This window comes from Sturnira hondurensis, unplaced genomic scaffold, assembly GCF_014824575.4.
Source record: "Sturnira hondurensis isolate 20B ecotype Veracruz unplaced genomic scaffold, ASM1482457v3 Scaffold0019433, whole genome shotgun sequence".
Taxonomy (NCBI): Eukaryota; Metazoa; Chordata; class Mammalia; order Chiroptera; family Phyllostomidae; genus Sturnira; species Sturnira hondurensis.
Window position 1 is genome coordinate 570225 of NW_028092064.1, and position 24727 is coordinate 594951.

The 24727-nt window shown below is 40.3% G+C and overlaps 1 protein-coding gene across 12 annotated transcripts in view; it reads right to left on the reverse strand.

Moving 5' to 3' along the window:
• Nucleotides 1-24727, reverse strand: part of AMBRA1 (autophagy and beclin 1 regulator 1) — a 182921-nt gene that overhangs the window by 86988 nt on the left and 71206 nt on the right. For 7 of the 12 annotated variants that reach the window (XM_037027953.1, XM_037027951.1, XM_037027947.1 and 4 more), the window contains 4 exons: nt 19321-19407; nt 15009-15188; nt 4210-4290; nt 3674-3774 (listed from right to left, as the gene is read on the reverse strand). In XM_037027953.1, coding sequence (XP_036883848.1) covers nt 3674-3774; nt 4210-4290; nt 15009-15188; nt 19321-19407 — 449 coding nt within the window. The remainder of the gene's footprint in view (nt 1-3673; nt 3775-4209; nt 4291-15008; nt 15189-19320; nt 19408-24727) is intronic. The other 5 variants (XM_037027954.1, XM_037027950.1, XM_037027957.1 and 2 more) reach the window with 3 other exon arrangements.

The following is a 24727-nucleotide window of genomic DNA, read 5'->3' on the forward strand; positions in this document are numbered from 1 at the left end:
CTCTTTAAGCACAGGCTCAATTTGGGTCACTGAAGAAGGGGCATGATGTGAGTTGATGAGTACCGGAGGCCACCAGGGACTCACAGAACTGTGGGGACTGGACCGAGATAAAGTGGAAGAAGTGAACATTAACAAACTATCAAAACAGTTCTCTGTAGTAGCTTGTTTTCTATTGTCACTCTCAGGCTCTTGTGGGAGGAAGTGGGCAGAACAGATCTTAGTTTCCTGCATTTTTGTTGATCATTCTAAATGGCTTTGGCTAGGGGTCACTGGAGACTCATTTGCCACCACAGTACTATACTGGTCATGTCTCCTAAAACTACAGGTGTGTGTATATGCGTTGTTTTGCAGGTATGTCAAACTTCCAAGTTTCATCTGGCAAAAAGCCACTCACCATACAAAGTTCTGCATTATGTTTGGAGCTAAGAAGTAAACATCAAGATTTAGGTAAGGCCAATCACCAAAGAACCTCATGTAGACTGTGAACTTCATGAGGGCAGGGGTCAAGTCCAACTCACTCACTCTGGCAGCCTGGAACAGTACCTGGCATTTGGCTATTGAACATAATTATTCTGAGACCATCACAACCCCATTCCAATCATACAAGAGAAAGTACCTTTCCAGGAAAATTAAGAATGTTTATTGCTAAAAGACCAATTTGTTGGTCAAAAGCCATTATTGTATCAGCAGTGTTACATGAACACAAGTAAATTTAATAAAAAGCAAAACATCTGTGTCCTGTAGGGCACAAAGGCTGGGGGAAAGGGCTGCTACATAATAAGATTTTCCTCAGCAAACACCACTGGATCATGAAAAGCTGTATCTAGAAGCCACTTAAAATACAGGCATACTTTGTTTTACTGTGCTTAGCTTTATTATGCTTTATAGATGTAGCTTTTCTTTAAAACAACAACAAATTGAAGGCAAAGGCAAGACCCTCTACCAGCAAAAAGATTACAACTAACTTTATTAAGCTGCTCTGAAACCAAAACCACAATATCTCCAAGGTATGTATGCCTGTAGAGGAATTAGAACGAGTAAGAAAAACCCTGAAGATCAGCCAAGTTCCCTGGGAGCTCTTTTCTCTCTTCCAGATTAAGATCCTGGAAGAAGAATGCTATTTTGATGATTTGTCCTTTAAAATAACTGTGGGGAGGCAGACTAGGAAGCTTGGGAGTCCACTGCCTGGATCAGTTCTGGTTCCTCTAAACTTCTAGCTGCACGACTCTGGGCAAGGTAACCTTCTAGGTTTCAGTTTCCTTCACTGTTAGATAACAGCTCCCATCTCATAAGATTACTGTGAAAAAGAAATGCCAAATGACAGGGAAAAGCACTGAAAACACTCCCTTGTATACAGCAAGTGCTCAATAAATGTTAGGCTTTCTTTGATTGCTATTGTTATTACTGGACTTTTCTCAAAAGAAGTAAAAAGACAGACACTTATCAAAAGAATCTAGAGGGACAACGAAACACATACAAATAATGAAGTCTACCAAGAAAAGGCTCTTCTGGCTTCTGTGGCTCAGTGAACTGAGCACCAGCCTGAGAACCAAAGGTCGCCAGTTTGATTCCCAGTCAGGGCACAAGCCTGGGTTGCAGGCCAGGTCCACAGGTTGCGGGCATGAGAGGCAACCAATCAATGTATCTCCTGCATATCAGTATTTCTGTCCCACTCTCTTTCCCTTCCTTCCTTTCTCTCTCTAAAGATAAATAAAATCTTGTTTTTTAAAGAAAGAAAAGGCCAAAAGGCACTCTGTAACATGTATGTTGAGAAAATGGGAGACACTAGTTTAATTATGAATGGAAACCATTTGCTAATCTAACTCAAGAGTAAGGTTCCTAAGAATCTAGATCTCCCTCCCCTCAAGGCACTCTGTATCCTTGTCAGAAAACTTTTCCGTATCAGTAAACACCTGCCTGCTGGAACACAACCCCAATATTCAAAGGTAGCCATAAGTGAAATGGGGCCATTTGGGGTCAGACCTCTGGGCAAAAAGTAGGGAATGGGAAATGGAGATAGAGTTATTAAATCAAAGGAAGAAAAAAAAAAGAAAAAAACCCAACATACAGCTGTTCCAAAAAAGCTAAATGCCAAGAAACAGAAACAGAGATTTCTTCCCAGCAGCAGAGGAGCAGGAGGTGCTGTGTGGGGTGGTGGAGGCAGATGTCTGGAACAAAGAAGGGTGGAGAAGAGCTCGGTAGTACAGCCTGGCAGCAAGTGATTATCCGCCAGGGAGGAGCTTCCACACACCAGCAGCCAAGCCACACAGGAGTGCCAAGCAAGGAGAAGCACAGAGCCATGGGGTCTGTTTACCAACTCGGGCCAGAAACCTCCCCCCTCAGATGAGGTTGTCGGGAGACCACGGTGTAGTCTGCTCCCCAGCCAAGCCTGGGCGTGTGAAATCCTGCTATCCGACAGAGAAAGCACGGAGGTTTCCGGGATTTCTAGGTCTTAACATTGGGTGAAGGATACTACTTCTCAGGGGAGGCCAGATCCCATGCCTACCAGCTGTCACAGTAGCTTGGTTCAATCACAATGTTCTACTTGACAGTGCCACTGCCTCACACACATCCCTACCTTGAACTCCTTTAACCATCACATGGCTCAGATTTTCCAAAACATAATTTCAGTGAACGATTTTTAATAGCCCTGGCTGATAGCACAGTGGATTGAGCACTGGCCTGTGAACCAAAGGGGCACTGGTTCGATTCCCAGTCAAGGCACATGCCTGGGTTGTGGGCCAGGTCCTCAGTGCGGGGTGCATGAGAGGCAACCACACATTGATGTTTCTCCCTTTCTCTTTCTCTCTCTCTCCTTCTCCTTCCTTTCCTCTCTATCTAAAAATGAATAAATCCTTTAAAAATTTTAAAATAAAGATGCTTATTAAAAATACACTTAAAAATATATACTTAACTGTGGCTTGACTTTTATATCTTTTATGCCTCCACATACATAAATTTACAAGTTGGCAGTGGAAGTGGGGACAAGGGAGGGAAAGAGTGTAATGGGGAAATAACCTTTGTCAGGAAAAAACAGAACTCTGCCTCGTTTCCTTGTTTAGAGATTGCCCAGCAGCAACACACACACCATGTCTCAGAGCCCAGTTGCATCACTCACCTTAGTCCAAAAACACTGGTCACTAAGCTATTCAGCCGCCATAAAACTGCCTTTGCTGGGCTTTTTCAGCCCATTTCTATTCTGTGGAGCTTTCTGAGCAAGTTCTACAGGTCTCTTCTCCTTCCCTGGAAGATTCCACAGTACCTGGAAACTCCATGTGCTGCCAGTAGCAAAGGGTAGGAGAGGTGTGCATTAAGTTCTTAATTAAATCACAGGATCTGGCTCATGAGTATCTCACCAAATGAAAGACAAACAGACCACCTTTATCATTCAATGGCCAGAATCTAACTGCTGGATTAAGAAACAAACGGTTTAAACAACAAAAAACATTTTTAAAAAAGATGTTTGAAGGAAGTAGGATTTGGCAAGAGAAACAGCTTTCTTCAATCTTGCAGTTTCCTGCTCTGAAGTAAGAAACTGAGTACAAGACCTGAAAACAGAGTTTTCAGCCAGATGGCAAGACGCCGTCACATCAACATAAGTAAAGGAAGGAGAAAGCTTTATCTGGCTCCCTGCACCTTCAAATTTTCACAATGCAAAGAAACATTTCCTTACCTGCCAGGACCCTGTTAACAGAAGAGTGAGTAGCCAAGCCAGGCTGTCCACGTTCATGAAATATCCCAGCATAAGGCAAGTATTCAGGCAGCAAGAAACGCCTATAAGAAGGAATCAGGTGTGAAAAGCCTACTAAAGACAACCATAAAACAAGGGAGATATACTATGAACCTAACCTTGAGAATCAAGGATAAGGGATCCAACTAGGCCTAGGCATCCACAGAAGCCTAGAGCAGAGTAAAAATTCCTAAGATTTGTACATTCACTGATTTGTACTTCTTGATCTTCCTAAAGCTTCCCAGGGCTTCTATTCTTGAACAGGAAGCTCCCCAAACCATTATTCTATCTCTTTTTACTTCAGCCAGTCATCTCTTGTCAATCTTTAGGTGGCAGGGCTGGATCACAGGCTCACTAGGAAATAATTCCAGATATGGACAACAGAAAGACCAAAAAGTAGGTTTAAAAACTAAATCCCAGGTTATCATAGAGGCCTCCTCATAAAAGTCTCTCATAAAGGATGAATGCCCAGTTCTTACCTTGGGACAAAGCGTCCAAGTGAAGGTGCAGACATCCGGGCATTGCGGGGAGCTCGGTGCCTGGATCTGTCACCACTGTCCCTAGAGAAAACAAAAAGACTGCATGTAAGAGAGTCACTACTAAAGCAGAATCAGCCACCAGCCCAAAAGACAAACATCCCCCAAACAAAGTTCCTATACCTAGGAGAAGACCCCAGAGAAATCAGTGATCTATCTGCTTACTAATTGGGTGGTACCTTCATATACTGTATTTCTGGAGTACCTCAACTAAAAGATTCATGAGCATTTACTAACAATTGAGCAAGAAGGAGGAAGATTATTTTGAGTTAATGTGGTCTCTGAACTCTGCAACTTCTGAAACTGAAGACAGGTTTAGATCTTCTAAGGGATCTAGGGTGGGTACTTTTATCTAAGTTGAAAGATAGAGAAACTTTGGCTTTGGGGGGTCTTGAAGAAAAACTCCCTCATCAATTTCATCCAGCAAGTGGTTATCTTCCAGTGAATTTGTTTAGACCCCTAGTGTGGAAAAATCAATGATAAGTGAAAGACACTACACAGTCCCTTCTTTTAGAGACTGAAAAATTGACAATGACAAAGAATATCAGACAATACAAACCTAAGTCAGGTCAGTTCAGCAAAAAGAAAAAGGTCTACGTGTTTTCTTTATACTCTGTAATAACCACCATTTGTTATGTATCTATGAAGTTCTAATACAAAGGTTCTTACTGTGTTATCCCATTTAATACTTCTAGATATCTCATGAAGTATTATTAGCTCTGTTTTACAGATAAGGAAATTAAGAACCAGAGAGGCAAATGCCCAAGATCACTCAACTAGTAAGCGGTTGAACCAGGATTCAAGGAAGACATACCTAACTCCAAAGCCCTTGCTCACTGCATTACACTTCACTGCTTCCTACAAAGAAAGAGAGGGCAGCAACTTCACGTGGCCTAAGTTTCCAAAGTATCAAAGGAACTATAAGCCAAAGGGCACTGGCTGGACAGAGAAGTTAATTAGCTGCTTAAACAACTCCATAAAATAAATGAACCTCTGAGAGCCTGACTTGGGATATTTTCCTAACTCTCCCTTTGGATTATCTTCAATGTAATAAGATAAACTTCAAAAACACTCTGGAACCAAAATTAAGATAACATTGTGGCTTTCAAATGGACCACTGGGAGCTTTACAAGCCAGAAACAAAAGCCTGGGAAAGTTTTTATATCTTGGTGGAATTGGATGCTGAGTATTTAAAGACAAATCAATACCAGGGATATTGGAAGCTGAACCATTAAAAGTCAGTACTTGGTTTTTATTTTCCCAAAAGAGAAAGCATACTATTGTTCTCTCTAACATATATTCCTTTGACTTGAAATTCTACAGATGTAGGAACAGGCAAGGAGAGAGGTAAGACCACACACACACATGCACACACACATATATGAAAATTAAAAAGGGGACTAAAAAGAATGAGATCAGAAGTTCCCGATCAATAGACTGAAGCTTTGGGGAGCCCACAAATTATTACGATAAGGTCTTAGTAGCCACATGTACACAAGGAATAGCTGAACATCAAACAAATAAGATAATCTTATTTGCATATCAAATTAAGCATATTATTTTTCAAACATGTAGAGTCAAGTTGTGATCAAAGTACCAATTCATTAGAAGTACAAATGAATTCATGTCTTCATAATAGTATAATTTACTTATCCATGGGCACTAAAAGCACAACTTAATTATCACGAGAGAGGAGTTAGAAAAAAATTTTAAAGTAAAGAAGGGTCTTAGGCCGTAATAAGGTTGAAAGCTATATTACAGAAAGAAGCATCATGTGACAAATCCATTACTTTAATCCACAGCTATGAGAGAGAGCTGGCCTTCCCAGAATTAGATTGTGGAGCGGACAATTTACTTCTGCAAGGTCCAGAGTGCTTTCCGTCTGGACAACCAGCACCACTCTGTCTGGCGTTAGAAGAGTTAAAGGGCAGAGAAGAAGAAACCAGTGCCCATCATGACACACAGCTTGGTGAAAGGACAACAGAAGGTAAAGAAAAACAGACAAACACCAGAGCTGGAGGGAAATTTGGGCTCCTACAACATATTCCACAAGCCTCTTTTTATTGTTATTAATACCTAAAAACAATCAACTTCTTTCTGATCCAGTTTCTTCCTCCATTACAAAAAGGGGGAGGAAGGACACAAAACATGGTCAGAGGTAATGGCTTTACAGTATTTAGAAATTGCTGGAGGACACACACACACACACACACACACACGAGAAAGAGAAAGAAGGAAGGAAGGAAGGAAGGAAGGAAGGTCGGTCTACTGGCTCAGTTACAAGCAATGTCTCAGACTGATGGCTACATTAGGCATCATAAAAGAGGTAATATATTGAGTGGAGGTGTATTTGCTGATTATCAGCTTAACATCTTAACTAACGATGAAGAAGAAACTAAATAGCATCTCAATAAAATGTAGAAATGACTTCAAACTTACAGTGTTGAGAACCCTAGCCAATACAGAGAAATAACAGAATGGGACCCAGAATGATTAGAAAAATGTGAAACATGGTGAACACACAAATGAGATGCTGCCTATGGGAAAAAAATAATGTATTTAGAAAAGAATAGCTTGTAATAAAAACAGCTCAAAACTTGTGACACATGGACATGAACTAAAGGAGCGAATGGGAGGGAGTGGGTTTGCAGGGTAGAAGGTAATGAAGGGGGGAATGGGACAACTGTAATGGCATAATCAATAAAATAATTTAAAAAAAAACAAAAAACAAACAAACAAAAAAACAGCTCAACCATTTAATGACCAGGAAAAACCTTGAAAACAGGAATGGGTAAGGTTGCAAAGATCAGAATCTTCACCCAAAGAATAAATTAGGCAAAAAAAGAAAAAGGTCCTAGATTTTAATGCTGGCACACAAAACTCTCAGACTAAAGGCACACCTTCAAATAAACTAGAGGTGAAAAGAGCAACTAATGATCTCAAGTTTTATAGTCTAGAAAGAAGGGAGGATTCAGAAATAACAAGGAGGTGAGATGGGCAAACAAATTTCAACACACAGATTACTTGCCGGGAGGGGTGTGGTTTAGAGGGAGGGTAAAGGATGACTAGTAGGAGTTCCAAGAAAAGAATACTTAAAATAATGTTGTTTTTAGAAAACTACACTGCTACTCACTTCAGTACTGATACAAGATCAACACAAAGCATGGCTCCCTGAGATGAAGGAGGCAAAATCAGTCAGAGAGAGACAAATGAATAAACTGAAGATGTTTTACAGATGAACAGCGGCGGGGGGGTGGGGGGGGAAGACCCAGTGAGAGTCTATCCTAGGACTAGTGGAAGGTGGTAAAGACTGGGGCCTAACGGAGCTCATGCCCTTTTCAAGGAGGGCTTAAAAAACAAAACCGAAAACAGTGAAGACCAGGGTATGCAGATATGTTGGTACTGCTCCTCCACGGCAGGAGAACTCTTTCACCAGAAATACTTTGCAGGGAAACACCAGAGAAATCCTCATCAATTTCATCAATCAGAAGCTAGACGCTGCCTTTATGTCAGCAGGATGGATGCTGGCTGGGTTATTAATGGCTTTCCCAGTTGTTGAACTCTATGCATCTCTGATTATCTCTCAGAGGGGTATTTGGGAAGATAGGAGGAAAAAAATAAGACTTTCTTATAAAACATTTTTGAAGGAAAAAATACCCTTCAAACAATCAAGCATCTAAGACAAGTGCCGAATACAAGAAAATACATATTAGGAACAAAGGAGAAACACAGCAGCAACTCTTGCTAAATGTCTGGAATTAATTGCCTGAGAGAGAAGCTATAATTTAAAGGAATGAAAACTACACCTACAGACTGCTGTCTGAGTCCTGACCAGGCAGTCAGGTTGTCATTACTCCCCAGTAACAAACAGTTCTGACTCTGGCCTTTACAAATAAAGTTCTTGTAGCATATAGTTCAAAAGACCATTGTCCTCTTAACACTATATAGAAGATGTTGCTGAAAATTAGACTATTTAAAAAAAAATACTTGTTTCCCTGTGTTTTTCTGGTTCTCTTCCATCTCCAGATAATAGAAGGCCCAGTGGGTAGTCCTGTCCCTGGATGGTACAATGATCCTGGTCAAGTGCTTTCCTTACTTGGGTACTGTTAGGAACCGCGGCCCCAGTCTCCACCGCAGAACGGAGGTGCACACAAGTGAGGGCTTAGATTTCCAGGGGCAAGGCACAGGCCCAGCTGGTAACATTCACAAGAGTATCTAATGGCATAGGTCTAATGGAACAGCAAAGCTTTAATTTTTCTCCAAGGAACAGTGATATAACGGATAATTACCATTTATAAGTTCCTCTCCTTGCTTATTCTACCTTTAATTTCATCTGCATACATTATGAAAATCTGTTATTTCTCTTGTGCATATTATGTTAAAAAATAAATATATCTCTAAGTGGTTACTGTCTCTTTTCTCCCTCTGCTATCCTGGGAGTTTAATTTTTCCTTCTGTATTTTCCCATTCTAACCCCAAGCACAATCCAGAGTCCATTTTCTTTTTCTTCTGCATTCCTCAAAATAAATATTCACATGTATACTTTACTTGTGCAAAAAGGATACTAATTCTAAAGTTGTCAAGCAGTATTATATATTTCTAAGCAGGTAGACATGTATTTCATAAATATTTTGAAATATTTCATGTAGAATTCGGGTAGAGATGTATTTCATAAATATTTGGGGGCTCTGCAGGTACCAGATAATCTATCTCTAATCTTCATGAAGTATGCCTCACTTTTCTGAGACTTTAATTATTCTACCTCTGCTGAGTACAAGGGGAATTCTCCCAAGGTCGTTAACTCCTGTGAAGATCCAAGAACTGTAGTGCTAAAAGAAAATTCAGAGAGTGAAACCCTCATTTTACAGATCAGACACGGAGGCATAGAGTAGGCAAGGGACTTGCCCAAGGACTAATGACAGATCACAAGCTCAGCCTAAACTAGAACCCAGGGCTATTCCCTAGTCTAGGGATGTCAAACTCATTTTCACTGGGGGCCATATCAGCCTCACAGTTGCCTTCAAAGGGCAGAATATAATTTCAACTCCTTAACAGTCACACAGTCCTAAAATTTTTTGGCTCTTTGAAGACAACTGCGAGGCTGATATGGCCCCTGGTGAAAATGAGTTTGATATCCCTGGTCTAGAACCTCCCTCCCTCCCTCCACCCTCCACATCAATTCATCCAAGTCCTGTGCAGTCTTCACACCCAGGTAAAAATCCATGAAGCCTTCTCACATCTCCCCAGATACTCTCCCTTCATACCATGCTGTCCTATACTTCAGTGGTATCTCATCCAGTCCACGTTGTGAAACACTTATGTAAAAATTTGACCATGTTATAAGCCCATAGCTTAAAACTCTTCAATGACTCCCTCTCACCTACAGAATAAAGTTTATCTCGCTTTCAAGGCACAAAGATACCTTTAGATCTGATACCATGTTAATTCTTGGGGCTCATCGGCCATATATCTTCAACTTTATAGTTTAGCCATACTTACCAAAAAGGAATATCTGAAATAGTCCATGCTATTTGGTGTTTGTATGCATTTATCTGCGCAGGAATTGTATGTTTATTTGCCTTTCTCCTAAGTATACCTAGAGATTGGTCCTATTTTAAGACTTACCCGTATTTTTGAACTATAAGGCACACACCCTCATTTGGGAGGAATAATGGTTATTAATGCTGATGCTGAGTTCTGTTTACATTTACACTGGTGAAATATTATGTTATTTATGTTATTAAATATTTTACCACATTTTTTGCTTCAAAAAATTTTCTCTATTTTCCTCCTCTAAAACCTGGGTGCATCTTATGGTCCAAAAAATACAGTGAACCTTTCTAAGTCCACTGTGTAAAAATAATCAATTATCACAAAAAAATCAAGTAAATGAAATTACTTAAAACTCGCTGGTAAAATGGAAGGGAATAGCTTCTTATCTCATCCCACTGTAAGAACTATTTTTGTACAACGCCACCCCTCAACAAAGGTAGTTGTTTGCTTGATTCTCAATCACTTTAGCAGGTTCTAGTAGGTAAAGAGAATAGTAACGTTACAGTGTTTCCTTAGAGTTTCTCTTGTACTTCTAATATCAAAGAGTCTATTGTTTGTAAGCCAAAGGAAGAGACAAAGGCAATTCCATTTCAAAATAAAATAGATCACACCTTCCTCTGAAGATTTCCTCTTCCATTTCTTGGCTACAAATCATGTATTTGCTATGAGTAGTCACTGACTCCCACAGGGGTCCTGGAAATTCTGGTCAGAGAAGAGAGAGCAGGAGCAAGTTCTACCAAGTACATACGGCTCTACTGAAATTTCTAGCCATAAGAACTTAAAGTATGAGTCTCACACAACTGTCAGATTTGGCTGACAAGACAGGTAAGAGCAGTATGACTCGATTTCTATATTTCCTTTGCCATGGTTCAACTAAATTTCAGTTATGTCAAAAGGGCAAATGGAGCCCTGATCCACATGGCTCAGTTGGCTGGGTGTCATCCCGCAAATTGAAAGGTCACCAGTTCTATTCTCGGTCAGGGCATGTACAAGAGACAACAGATAGACGTTTCTCTCTCACATCGATGTTTATCTCTCTTTTCCTCCCTCCCCTCTGCTCTCTCTGAAAATAAAAAAAAAAATTATAAAAAAGGCAGATAGAGAATATTAAATTCTAAACTAAAAGCAAGTAACTCCCCCAAGTCACACCCAATCAAATGGCAGAGCTGAGTGACAGCCTTCAGAACTCAACTTACATCATATACCAAGACCTTTTAATGACTTCTTTGCCAGAAAGCATCTGCAAGGGGACCATAAAAGGAGATGCTCTGGCTGAGTGATGCTCCTCTGTACGTGTGTGTGTGATATTGCAGCATGCCAAACTGAGAAACAGAAACCCATTTCACACACCTCAGAATGGCTGTCATACTCAAATAAAGTGTTTTTGTACATTACAACGCAATACGGATTTCTGGGTAAAGGGAACCAAATGCAGGTAGAGATATTAACAGAATCAAGAAAATAAATGGAATAGACCTAAAAAGACTCCATCACAGGCCAAAGGACTAGAATTCCCACTGGAATGTTTTTCCAGAGTATAAGCTAGCGTCACAACTGTGAATGGAGGACTTGTTCTCTTCTGTGCTAGCAACGATTTTCAAGAAGTTGAGAATGTCAACTATAAATAAACATTTTTTTAAAAAAAGAAGTGGAATATAATTACCTAGTGGCTGGTATGTGTGGTAGAAATATCTGTGACTGATCTAATCTGAAGCTTCTGTGGTTCTGACTGTCTTGAGTCAGGGTATCCCCTTTGCCTGGGAAGGCGAAGAGTTACAAAAACAGTCAGGAAGGGCAGGGACATGAGCTAGGAGTGATTCTGGGATCATAAGTACATTCAGAATAACAAATAAAATGTGGAAGGGGGCAAAAACAGCTGGACCAATAATCATAATAAAGTCACATACAGCATCTCTTTCGCAGGCTTCAGCAACCACTGGGACATAACACTGGGATTCAGAAAAGCCTCTCTCCAATCTTTCCAAAGGAACAGTAAAAATGAAAATGGGAATTTGCTTTATGCTTATTTGCTGTCTACACGCTAGCAGGCAGACAGCAGTATCACAGGCAGACACACCTTTACCCTGCTTGTGAATATCTTTACGCAAAGACAAATGCTGAGGGCTGAGTAGAGACCTGCTGACAGGTCTGCATTTTAACAAACACAGGAGCCCTGCAGTCTCAATCCTTACCGTAGACAGAGATAAATGGCAGAAGAAGATGTCAGCCTGGGAAGATTGTCATTAATCCAGACTACAAAGGAACAGAAAATTTAACCTGATGCTGACCAACCTTTAAAGCTATCTTCCCTAGAGATAAATCTAGACAGTTTTATTCCACAGCAAGCTCATGGAGCAAGGGCTCAAATACGGCTGAATATCACTTTTAAAAAGTTTTTAAATCTGTAGGATAATAATAGTCAAGACACTAAAAATGCTAGCTCTTGCTCTCTAATCTTAGGCATATCTGATTTTGGTGAAGTCTCAGTATCCTCATTTAGAACACCACAGTGAAGTAAATATCTGTATTGTTATAAGGATTAAACAAGATTAAAAAATATATATATATATTAACACATATATACTACAAATGTTATAAATTAGTATACAAATGAAAATTATAGCTGATACCTTTCATTCAATAGATGATGGAAGAGAATCAAAACGATGGATCTGGGAAATGACTCCCCTTCATTTTCTGGGGACTCTACACACCTGGATGGGACAAGCTAGAGAAGAGCACAGCGGTGGAAGCGCTAGCCAATGGAAGCAAACTGAAGAGGCCGAAGTGGGGTGGCAAAGGCAGAAGCATGATGTGCTGCGAAGGTGAGGAAACCCAATAGAACAGTTTCTTTTAATGGTACCCTAAGTGTGTTTGGAAGATTTCAGGCCATGTCTAACTCACCAGAAAGAACTATAAATTATGAGTGTATATGCCCCTAACTTTCCTTCTAGTTCTTACAACTAAGAAAAAGGACTAGAGCAGAGAAATGTAAGCGGGCTAGTACATTCCCTAATTTCTCACTCTCTCCCTCCTCGGAGCACTTAGATATTGAGAAGCGGAGCAACCACAAGCAGCACTCAGTTTACAGTGGGGGGAAGAAAGGAAGGAAGGACGCAGGGACAGAATTAACAGACAGTAAATGAGTATCAACCAGCCAGCAACATCCTTCACTAGAAGACCTGGACTACTACTATCGACATGACCAATCCACAGCTGCTGTTAAAAACAAAGTCTCAGTCTATATTAACACAAAAAGAAAAGCAAGCACTCAAGAGAGGGACTTTCAGAGGGGCATTACAGAAATCAGCCCATTGTTACTAACCAGAGAGCAATACAAGACTCCTAAAACAACAATGGAAAGTTAGTTAGTCGGTGCATGGAAGGTGAAGAACGCAATGTAAATTCAGGTCGTGCCGAAGCTGAGGGGAGGTGAGAGCACAGGTGGGATGTGGGGAGCACAAGGAGGAGGCAGTCTGACATAGGAAAATTGAGGGGGAAGGAAGGGGAAAGGGAGGAGGTGGTAGCAGAAGAAAGAGAAGGTAAGCTGAGAACAGAACATTTTAAACTAACCCAGAACTCCATTGTGAAGGACAAGTCACGAGGCAAGATACAGCTCAAAGGCATGAGCCCCTCGTCCCACCACTGCAAAGAGATCACAGAGCCTTCCAAGTATGCATGGAGGGGGCTAAGCAACCTGCACTGACTCCCAAAGCTCCACAGGATTGCTGAGGCTTTGAGCAGCACCAAGTCCTAGCAGCCTTGGCACTGAAACTGCTTCCCTGAATAGATCCCGGTGCTGGAAAAATAATCACATCTACAGGGGAACATGTCTCACTACAGGTATCTGCCTGGCTAAGGGAGTAAAGACACTTTCCCTTTACTGCCACTATACACTCCCCTCCCCTAGAGTGGACGGAAGGCCAGCTCCCCTGCTCCATTTGCCACATCACAGTGCTGCAGAGCATCCCTGAATTTCTTTTACATTTATATCTTCCTCAGGCTAATGAACCTCCCATGTAGTCTTCTTTCTGCTTCCAAGTACACAAATGCCAGTGTAGTGTGCTTTTAAGGATCACATCAGGAAGGTAAACTAGTACAAAGGTTGCTCCCACCTTTTTAGTCCTTTCTGGCAAAGAGATTTCTCAACACATCATAAATCTCTGTTGCAAGATGGTGCCTGGGGAACTATCCATTCACCTCACAGAAAAGGAAGGTTGAGGGGAGGCAAGAACTCTCAAGATCCCAGGCCTGACCAGGCCATGTCAAGATGGAGGGGAAAAGAGGAAAATGACCAACTGGCTATCCTATTCCAATACTGCCAGCAAAAAAGGAGGAAAAAAATTATTTAACTACCCTTCTCTCTCGTTTTACACGTTTGAGAAATCAAAATATAGGAATCAAAACAAAAGCCAAGTGTCCAATCTCATACAAGCCAGAAAAGCTCAGTTTCAGAATGGAAAGAAATACAATGAATGGTTAGAAAGGTCAGGAGCAGCAGGTCAGAGAAGGCACAACCCAGAAGTCAGACTGGGCAGCTTGAATTCTGGAGGGTAGGGCTAACCCCTGTTCCTTTAGCTCATTCCATCACCCAACCAACAGCTAAAAAGTCCAGAAGAGAAAGGAATCATTTGTCAACCCACCACATTAATCTAACAGGTAACTTTCAAATGATTCATGGGGAAGGGACATGGAGGGAAAATAAGAACATTTAGGTAATCGAGTAAAACCTCAAAGTACCAGTGTGATGAAGGAGTTCTAAGAGAACCTAACTTTTAGGAAAATCCAGGTATTTTCTTTTAAATCTCTCAACACCTACTCTGCTTAAGAAAAAAACAGCAAGCCTCCTGCCTTCTTGTTGTGAAGACAGACCATGAGATTCATTTCCACTGTCACTGTTCAGGCAAAGCGAAATTAAAATGTTGCCTGAAGAGGAGCGGTCATCTTCTCCCAGTCTGGCCTGGGGCCCAATGGGCTGTCTCTTCTCACCAGCTCCGGTGAATGAGCAACACAACTGCCAGAGGTCAGAGTGCCCTGGGCGTTTTAACCCTCAGTCCCTCATCCCATCCTATTACTCATAAATAAGCATTTAGAGGTTTGAAGCTAGAATGACACTCAGACAATGACCAACTTGGAAGCACTCACAGCTTGAGAGCAGAGGGAAGAAAGCAAGCTGAGTGTGTACTTACTCAAAGTCCTCAAATTCCAAGTCGGTTCCCTCTACTGATGGACCCTGGTTGTCTGAGGAAGAGGAGGAGGTGGAAGAACGAAGCCGGTTCTGTTGGTAGCGCATGGAGCGCTGGCGAATACTGTCTCTCCGTGAGAGATACTGGATCATCCTCTGAGCGTAGTATGCAGCAGGAGATAATCTGAGAGAGACAGAGATGGACAAACACAAACTAGCACTAATGTGGGGAAAACTGTGAAAGACAGTAAATTCAGTTCTCCCATGGCATCTCCCTGCTGAGGTGAACCTTGGAGACATGAAAAATAAAGGGCATTTAACTCACCAGGAGGTCTGTACTGCACAACAATAGGTTTAGCACATTACCACCAGTGTTTGTTTTGAGATAAGGCAAAGAGACTGTTTAATCAGTCCTCATCTGATCAACAGCCGCCCCCTCCCAAGAAAATAACGCTGGACTTTCCTTTTTAGCTTTTCAGGGACCTCTTCTAGCATCTTGGGGTGCCCTTTACAGACTCACAGCTTTTCCTCAATCATCCATATTCAAAATACAAGAAATGAAGGGACCAGAGCAATCACCTGCAAGTCATCTCTTCTTTCGTTTCGTAGATGAGCAAACAGGCCAGGAGACAATAAGCCTAGAGAAGGCATCTAAAGGCATCCTCTTCACCAACACTCCTTTCTTCTCCAACAGACAGGCTTCCAATTTGTTCTAGCTCCTTAAAACTATCTCTTTGGGCCTCTTATCCCTCCTTTACAAATTCATAGGTATTTGTAACAGAAAATATTCAGAATAGAGACTGAGAGTAAAATATACTTGGGAAATCAGAAAAAACTATAAGAAAAAAGGCTACATGAGGCCTGAGCAGTAACAGAAGGCACAGTCATTCTTTTTTCTTCTCTTACTATGACTTTTCTCAGCAAAGAGTCCAGACCTCTATTCTTCCAACTGCTTAGTGTTCTCATACCCCATGGAAAGATCTGGTGTCCTTCACAACTCACCACACACCCTGCTTTCTCAGGTTTTCCCTCCGTCTTTCACAACACCGTTACATGTTTTGAGGCTGATAACTGAGACCATGAGAGACACACAATAACAGAAGAATGTTTTATATGATAATATTAAATGGATTACTAAGAAATTTCTAGACTTAGAACCTGCCTGAAGCACACACTTTGACTCAACAATTTCATTAGAACTTTTATCTTAGAATCACACAAGGATACAAAGATATATATATATACAGATGACAATGTGGAGTTAGCATAGGTGAAAAACTGGGAAATGCCCCAAACGCCCATCACCAGATTAAATAACCTACATCCATACAAAGAAACACCATGTAGCTATTAAAAAGAATAAATTATTCCTGTATACATACAAGAAAAGCTCTCTAAAATAAAATTTTAAGTGAGGTAAAAACTGAAGAATAGTTGAGTACATACTAATATATATATATATATATATATATGTATATATATATATATAAACATGTATTTCTGCAATTAGAAAAAAAAAACCTAAAAGGAAACACAGAACTCTTAAGGATTCCTTAAGACCTTAACTTCTACGATGTCTAAGCATGAAAAAATCATGTATCCTTCTTTAAAATGAAAACCTAATAAACTGATTAAGAATGAAAATAAAGAGTTATTTCCAAATGGTAGGAACAGTGTTTACAAACATCTTGCTGCCTGACCTTTCTGGCGAAGTTTCTGGGCGAATCCTCAGTCTACCTACTGACTGCGGCCAAAAGAGATCCTGCAGTCAACTGCTATAGCAACTAAGGCTGCCTCCCAAATACCTGTCACCAGAGGTAGTGTTCTTCCGGCCAACCATCCAATGGAATTCCCAAGCAGGACAGCTGACAATCTTTGGAACTCAAAAGTCTGTGTTATGAAGCAATATGCTGCATTTGGCACCCCTGAGGCCAAATTATTTTCATATAGCTATTTTTATACAGCAGATGGATACGGAGACACACTGGCCAACATAATGAGAGCACGAGAACTATTTCTTAAAAATCTCAACTCATGGAACTTCCATTTTCCATTTGGGCCCCTGTTTCCATGCATTTTGCAAGGATAAATCAAGAATCCTCTATTTTCAACCTACAGAAGTCAATACTTTTGAGTTGTTCCTCTATCTACCAAATACTAAAAAAAACCCTTCCAGCACAAACAACCATTATTGGTTAAATTCTCAAGTCAATCAAATTAGAAAAGAATGTAAAAAAAGTTTCAAAAGGAAAATGAAGATTGTTTTTTGGAATTGATTCTGAAAAGTGACTAAGTATACTGGATCCTCAGCTGATAAACTACTCTAACTAATGGGGAAAAATACAGTATTACTGGTGATAGAGGCAGAAATAATGTTGATGCTGACAATAACTAAAAAGATCTTTCATGCAGGGGCACAATTTCAGCACTAAGTAATCCCAACTGTTTAATTTCCCTATTGGATAGGAATTCCCTAAGCTATAAAACTATGCATCACTGACTTTTTAAAAATTCCTAAAGAAAGGTATTGGTCTATATAAGAATCAGAAATACATATGTGCCACACACCCCCCAAAACAAACAAACAAACAAAATGTCCTGACACAATTATTAACTACAAATACATCCTTGGTCTTGTCTTTTTTGGGTATCCAGAGGGAGGCTGAGGATCTGAATGCTGAGGTAGCTCACAAAGGCTCTGACCTACACTATACACATTGCACACAGGGTGAAGTCTGAGAGGAAAAAGAAATAAAACCACCAGTAAGTAATAAGGTAAAAATCATCCTCCTACTGAAGAGTTGGATAAGCATCAAACTCTTAAGTGTTCCAAGTAAAAATTTTAAATGTTTAAATAAATCCTCAAGTTTTCTCCAAGGAAGAATACTTCCCCCTCCAAAAAATCCTATTTTGTGTGCCAAAGGAAAATGTGAAAATACCAACACTACAAAGAAACTATGACACTTTCTGTGATAAGAGAGCTGAGTAGGAATAAGTATCATGAAAGGAGGACAAACAATGTCCTCCTTTAAGAATTACCAGTAAACTTTGTCGGGTTAAAAATCCTGAGGCTGAGAGTCCCATTACTGTCCTAAAAGCAACTGCAAGAAATTCTCTATCTCTGTATTTCAGAGTATTTGACTCATGCGAAAATGTTCCTTCTCTTATCTAGGGCTTACTACCTCTCAAATGACTATAGACTAACATAAATTTTCTCGCTTCAGTCATCATCTAAACTGTCTACCTGTTTTAACATCATCAATCCCCATATTCCCAATCCTTGGATTTGCCATTACTGGGGTTCCGAAAAGGAAGAGGATAATGGGGAACCTTTTCACTAGTATCTCAAAAAAATGCTCAGTATCATCACATAACTGTGGCAACAACAAAATCATTCAATATACCTGGAATCAACCTGGACTAAAGATCTTTTCCAGATTAGAAATTCATAATCTAGAGAAGAGCTCATTTAGCTTTTTCTGACCTATATTAACTTGTTAACACCACTATTACAAATTACCCTTTTCTTTTGGCGAAGCCTCACAATGTGCTCTGGCATTGCATAAGTTATGTACAGATTATCCCTTTTTTTAGGTTATTAATAATGAGTCCAGCCGAGACAACCTGAAAAGGCTCCTCACTATAAATGTTATATATCAACTCCAAACTTGATCCTCAGGTACCAGTGTCAGGTAAAGACAGGCCTTCAACTCATTTGAATTTTTTATTTCCTCAATAATTTTCCAAATGTCTTCTAGTCAGTGTACATCAAGCACTTTAATAAAATTCTAACTTATTTAATTCAACTTATTTGTCAGTCATCTCTTCCTTCAGATAGTCTCAAAAAATTCAACAACTGAATGAGCTTGACTTTTCTTTTTGATATTCAAAAATTCTCTCTCAAATGAGAGTAAGTAGGATTCTTTGTTTGAATTTATGGGTAATTTCCCTATTAATAACCAACTTTTATTTCCCTTTTGGTCATCCATCTGAATGGCAATAGCCACTCTGATGGAAGAAAAGGAATACATTATATTCTGTGACTCTGCCAGTGGCCTCCTCAGGTCCCTTCTCTAGTGCCACATTTACATAAGTGAACCCCAAAGGACAAAAGCTCAGTCACAACTCTGTCACCAGAGATTCTGTTCACTTACCTGCAATACTTCCCAATCACCTGAACCACCTGTCTCAAAACTGTAACTGAAGAATAAAAGAGCACCAGGACCAGAGAGGCACAAAATGGGGCTTCCAACAGTTGGCAACCCCAAGGGCAGCCCCTCCCGCCCACTTAGTGCCATTTCTCACTTTGGCCTTACCTCGCTGGGTCTGGGTAAATTGGGTGCTCTCTGGATCCTGCTCCATCATAACGGGATAATGAAATGAGGGAAGATTCCAGCAGCCTCCTAGCAGAGATTAAAAAAATGGCAATAATCCCTGTCAATTACCAACTCAAGGTCATTCATAAGGAAAAAAACGGGGGAAAGATAAATAACATCCCCCTTTGCAGCTAGCTAACATCTGTTATCTGGGATCACACCCTTCCTACAAGCTAAGTACTAAGAGACATAAATAAATGAAGAGCTACAAAGCTCTCACACTAGATATGGCCACTGTTATTATGTAGAATACTGCTCTTCAGTGAGAAATGAACAAGTGATTCAGAGACATGATCTTATTTCTATTTGCCATACTTCCAGTAGACAAACAGGAGATTGACTGACATGACACATAACTAGGAAAACTAGGCATACCAGAGATCAGCGTGTAGTGCCAACATTTATCTTGGTGTTCAGTTCCTCCATGTCATCTTAATCCACAACTACTCTGCGCAAACTGTTTTTTCTAAGAAAGAATTCCTGTTACTCTCTTAACAACCGACATAAATTGTTAATTATATAATCTAACCCAGTCATAAAGTCAACAGATCGTATGTGATACATTTTATTGAACACTCTTTTTGATGCCAGGAAAATACTAAGCACTTTGCATATATTTCTTTATTTAAACCTCACCACAACCTGAAAAAATAGACATTACTATACATGCATGAGAACACTGGGCTGGGTGGCACCCAGCTATTACATAATAGTGCCAAGGACTCCAGTGAAGGTCTGTCAACTCCAAAGTGCTTCAAACCGCTATGCTATACTGCACGACCTTCCAGACTCCAGGCAGGCAAAAAGGGCACATGTATCCACTGTGAGTCCAAGATAGACTGTGGGCTCAGTATTGCTGGATCTATTTTTTAAGAGCAGCCAGAAATCTGGACTTTTGCATGAAATCTCCTGACTTAAATTTTAGCTAAAACATTTTCTTTACCCATTTTGTACAAGGGCCAGTTAAAAACACATTTCATGATGTGGCCCAGGGACCTCCCCAGTTTGCCATGTCTGCCACACTGTTTCCCAGCTGAAGTGTGCCTTGGCAGTCAATCAAACTCCTGCCGTGAAACATGTTTCTAAGGAAATGGTCTCAGAAAGAAATGCATACTGTCCTCTCAAGCAGCATAGCATCTTGCCTGGCCCTCCCAGAAACAGGTCTCCAGCTCCCTGCCAGACTCTTATTTAAAGCAGATCTGCAGAATAAAGACAGCAGCTACCAATCTTTCACAATTGAATTAATTCAATTCACAATTGTTAAAACCAGTTGGCTCTAGGTATAGTCATGTGCAGGCACTTACTTTATCTAATCAACTGGCTCACAGAAGCATTTCCCCTAACAGCCCAGAGAGGAGATACAGCAGAGGCCTAGTCAACCTGGCTTGCTACCTTTCCCACCCAAGACAACCAACTGTTAAATGATGTTTCCTACCTAGAGAAGGCCTATAATCCCCACACTTAAGACACTTTAAAAGTCCAGGGTGTCCAAACTTATGGCGTCTCTATGCCACACTGGAAGAAGAGCTGTCTTGGGCCACATATTAAGTACACTGCAACACATAATCACAAAAAAATCTCGTAATATTTTAAGTAAATGTACAATTTTGTGTTGGGCTGCATTAACAGCCATCCTGAGCTAAATGCAGCCGGGACACTCCTGCAGGTTTAATCCATTCTGAAGAGAGAATACAATGTAACCAAGAGGAAGAGAAGAAAGTAATAAAATATATCTCTCTGATTCAAGACCTGAATCTTCAATGATATCAGTTTACAGCAGCAGAAATGCTGTGTTTCATCAATTCTAAGACATACTTTCTCCTCCACATTTAATGTATCTGAATTTGGAATGTATCTTATAATCGTATAACACAGTTTAATTGGCAGGATTTTTTCCTTTCTTAGGGGCACATAAAATAATGGCACGTCTTTGCGTCCCGAAATACAGAATGTTTGTGAGAGAATGGGGCAGTAAGACGTACAAAGACTGGAGGAAAAAAAGAAAAGTAAAATTATGAGAAGAGTATTCAGGATATTTATGCCATCCTACATAACATGTACTCATTATTGATGCATTAGTTCCATAAGGGGTGGGTGGGAGTTGCAGAATAAAAGCAAGATCTGAGAGCAGCTGACTGCCCAGGAACACCCAGAAGCTTCTTCCATCCAAAGGGCTCTGGAGTTAGTCCGGAACATCACTGAGCCCTGTTGTGTTATCCTACAAATGGCTGCTTAGTAAGCAGGGGTCCTTTGGCAAGGAGCATCCTTCAGAGTGGCCAACATTTATCCTTAAGTATTTCTCCCTGGAAGATGATCCTGCTAGGTTAGAAGGCCAACAGGATCCTTTACTATGCCAGAGCAGTGATAGTATTAAGAGAGATGAGATGACTTTTTAGGAATCCTGTGAAGGAGATTCCTGAAGAAGAGTCAAATCTGGTCATTTCAATATTAATGATTTTATTGTATAAGCCCGCAAAGTCTATTTCCCACCCTAACTTCTTATCTTCACCAGAAGACTTCTTTAAATCAGAGTAAAACCCAAATGTTAAGCCTTGTCTCTGGGGAGTCCCTGATGAAGTTCTTTTGGAACATGCATCCGCTGTGCCTACTTACTACAGATCTGTTGGCACCATTTGCTCCCCAGCAATAGAGTAGACTGGTAAGTCATATATAGAGAGCATTTTAACTGCTAATACACAAAATCAGGAGAGCCAATTGCTATCACTAGCCCTGTCCCCTTTACCCCACATATCACTGACGAAATACTAAGTTCTCTACTGCTACAACACAAATACTATCTGGAGTAATAAAAAAAGTACTCCAATTAGTGTTGAATAAAGAAAGAACTAGAGTTACTAGATGAATAAATATCAATACCACTCCTAAGCACACCAAAGCAAAACTTTCTCTTGTCCAGTTAGCTAATTGCAAAGAGCCTTCAATGAAAAATGACAGAAGAAAATAGAAAGGGGTGGCTGCACCTTTTGTTCTGGCCACCACAAATGTGACTTGACTTAATGATCTACCATCCAATTTGTTAATGGAGTCAGGTAGGACTTAGGAAGAGCTCAGATAAGTTAGTTCAAGTTTGAAGCTACCATTTCATTTTGACCTATAATCTCAATTTAGAAATGTTTTAAAGAGTCACAGAAGCTCTGACAGGCAAAACAAAAATAAAACTTTTTACAAGTGTGCCTGATTTATACTCTCCACCAGTGGTTTTCAAGTGAGGTACACCAGGAGTTATGCTATTTTGATCTGGGGAAAGGTAGAAAGAAAATATTAGAACTTTTGATTTATAACGTATGACCATAATGTACAATACACACATGCATTGCTCAGAATGCTTTCACTGAGATTTTTTTATTAAAGATTTCATTTATTTACTTTCAGAGAGAGAAAGGGAAAGAGAGGGAGAGAAACATCAATGTGTGAGAGATACATCAATCAGTTGTCTCCCACACATGCCCCCAACTGGGGATCTGGCCTGCAAGCCAGGCACGCTCCCTGGCAGGGAACTGCACTGCCAGCCTTTCAGTTCACAGGCCAGTCAGTGCTCAAACAACTGAACCACAGCAGCCAGGGCAACAGAGATATTTTTTTTAAGTCTGGAGTCCACTGCTCTATCAAACAATATACCACTTTAAGAAAATTCAATATTTAGAAAATATAGTAACTGCAAATATATAAAATATAACCATTCGCGGTTCGATTCCTGGTCAGGGCACATTCCTCGGTTGCAGGCTGGTTCCTTGCAGGCTAACTACCAGCAGGGGATGCACAAAAGGCAACCATACATTGATGTTTCTCTCCCTCTCTCCTTCCCCTCTAAAGATAAATAAATAAATAAAATCTTTAAAAAAAATAAAAATAAAATATAACCATAAACATGTAGAAGCATAACCATATTAATATGTAGGTAAACAAGAGTGTTAAAGCAAATATGGTAAAATGTTAATATTTAGCAAACATGGATGAAGAGTATATGGAGATTCTTTGCACCGTTTTTAAAAATTTTTGCAAGTCTAAAATTATTTAAAAATTAAAAACATTCAAAAACTAAAATCCAAAAGTAAACTGAAAACTAAAGAGAAAACCATTCATTTTCAAAAGATGACTCACTTCTTTAAGAGGATTTCTTCAAATAGCGTGTTGCCCTAATTCTCTAACAGGTTTGGTAAACTATAGGCCCTGGACCAGTTGCCTGTTTTTATAAACAAAGTTTTTCCAGAGACAGTCACATTCATTCATTTATTGCCTCTTTGCAGCTAACAAGGCAGCGTTGAGTATTACTGATGGAGATAGGCCGAATATATTTACTATCTGGCCCTTTACAGAAAAATATGCACCCACCCTTGCTCTAAAATATTTGCTTACACACTTCCAATCAATATGGAGGCATAAGTAAACACAGCTCACCTCCCTGCACAACACAGCAAAAATTACAACCAAACCAAACTACAACTCTAACCCAGAATCATCAGAAAATCCTGCTGTATGTAAGTCTGACAACCAAAGAATTAAAGAAGTAACATTCTTTCAGACAGGTAGGAAGGGTGGAGATGCAGAGACACTGAACGGATGGCCCCACACCCACATGTGGTAGATAAAAGTCAGGAGGGATACCTCAGGATCTAGGGACCCAGTCCCACACCAGATGCCCCCCATGCCAGGAAGATAAGTCCCCATAACTTTTGACTGTAACAATCTATGGGGGCTGGGGTAACAGAAGAAACTGAGGGACTCTCAAGTGTCTACTCTTAAAGAGCCTGCAGTGGACTTAAGACTTATGCAGATACACTTCCCCTGGGCAACAGCACTGGGAAAGCAGCTTAAAGGGCACCAGGGGTATATAAGGAAAAACAGAAGTGTCTGGCATCAGGGTGAGTACTGGAGAATAGCTTCCTTCCAGACAAAACTCCAGAGGTCAGGCAGCAGCCACTGTCCCTTTTCTGGGCCCTCCCCAACACAGAGCCACAGAGCAGGGCGCCATATCTGAGACTCCATCAACCTGGTTCACACAGGGTGCCCCATCCTGGTGATTACCTAAGGTTCCATTCCATCCGTCTTAAGGGTGAGCTTTTCTACAATAGGTCATGCTACTAAGACAGGGAGTCAAAGCAGTTCTACCTAATATATAGACAGAAACAAAAGAAGGCTGCCAAAATGAGACAAAAAAATATGGCTCAAATTAAAGAACAGAACAAAACTCCAGAAAAAGAACTAAACAAAATAGACATAAGAAATCTATCATCAGATACAGAGTTCAAAACACTTGTTATTGAGATGCTCAAGGAACCCACTGGGTACTTAAACAGCATAAAAAAGACCCAGGAAGAAATAAAGG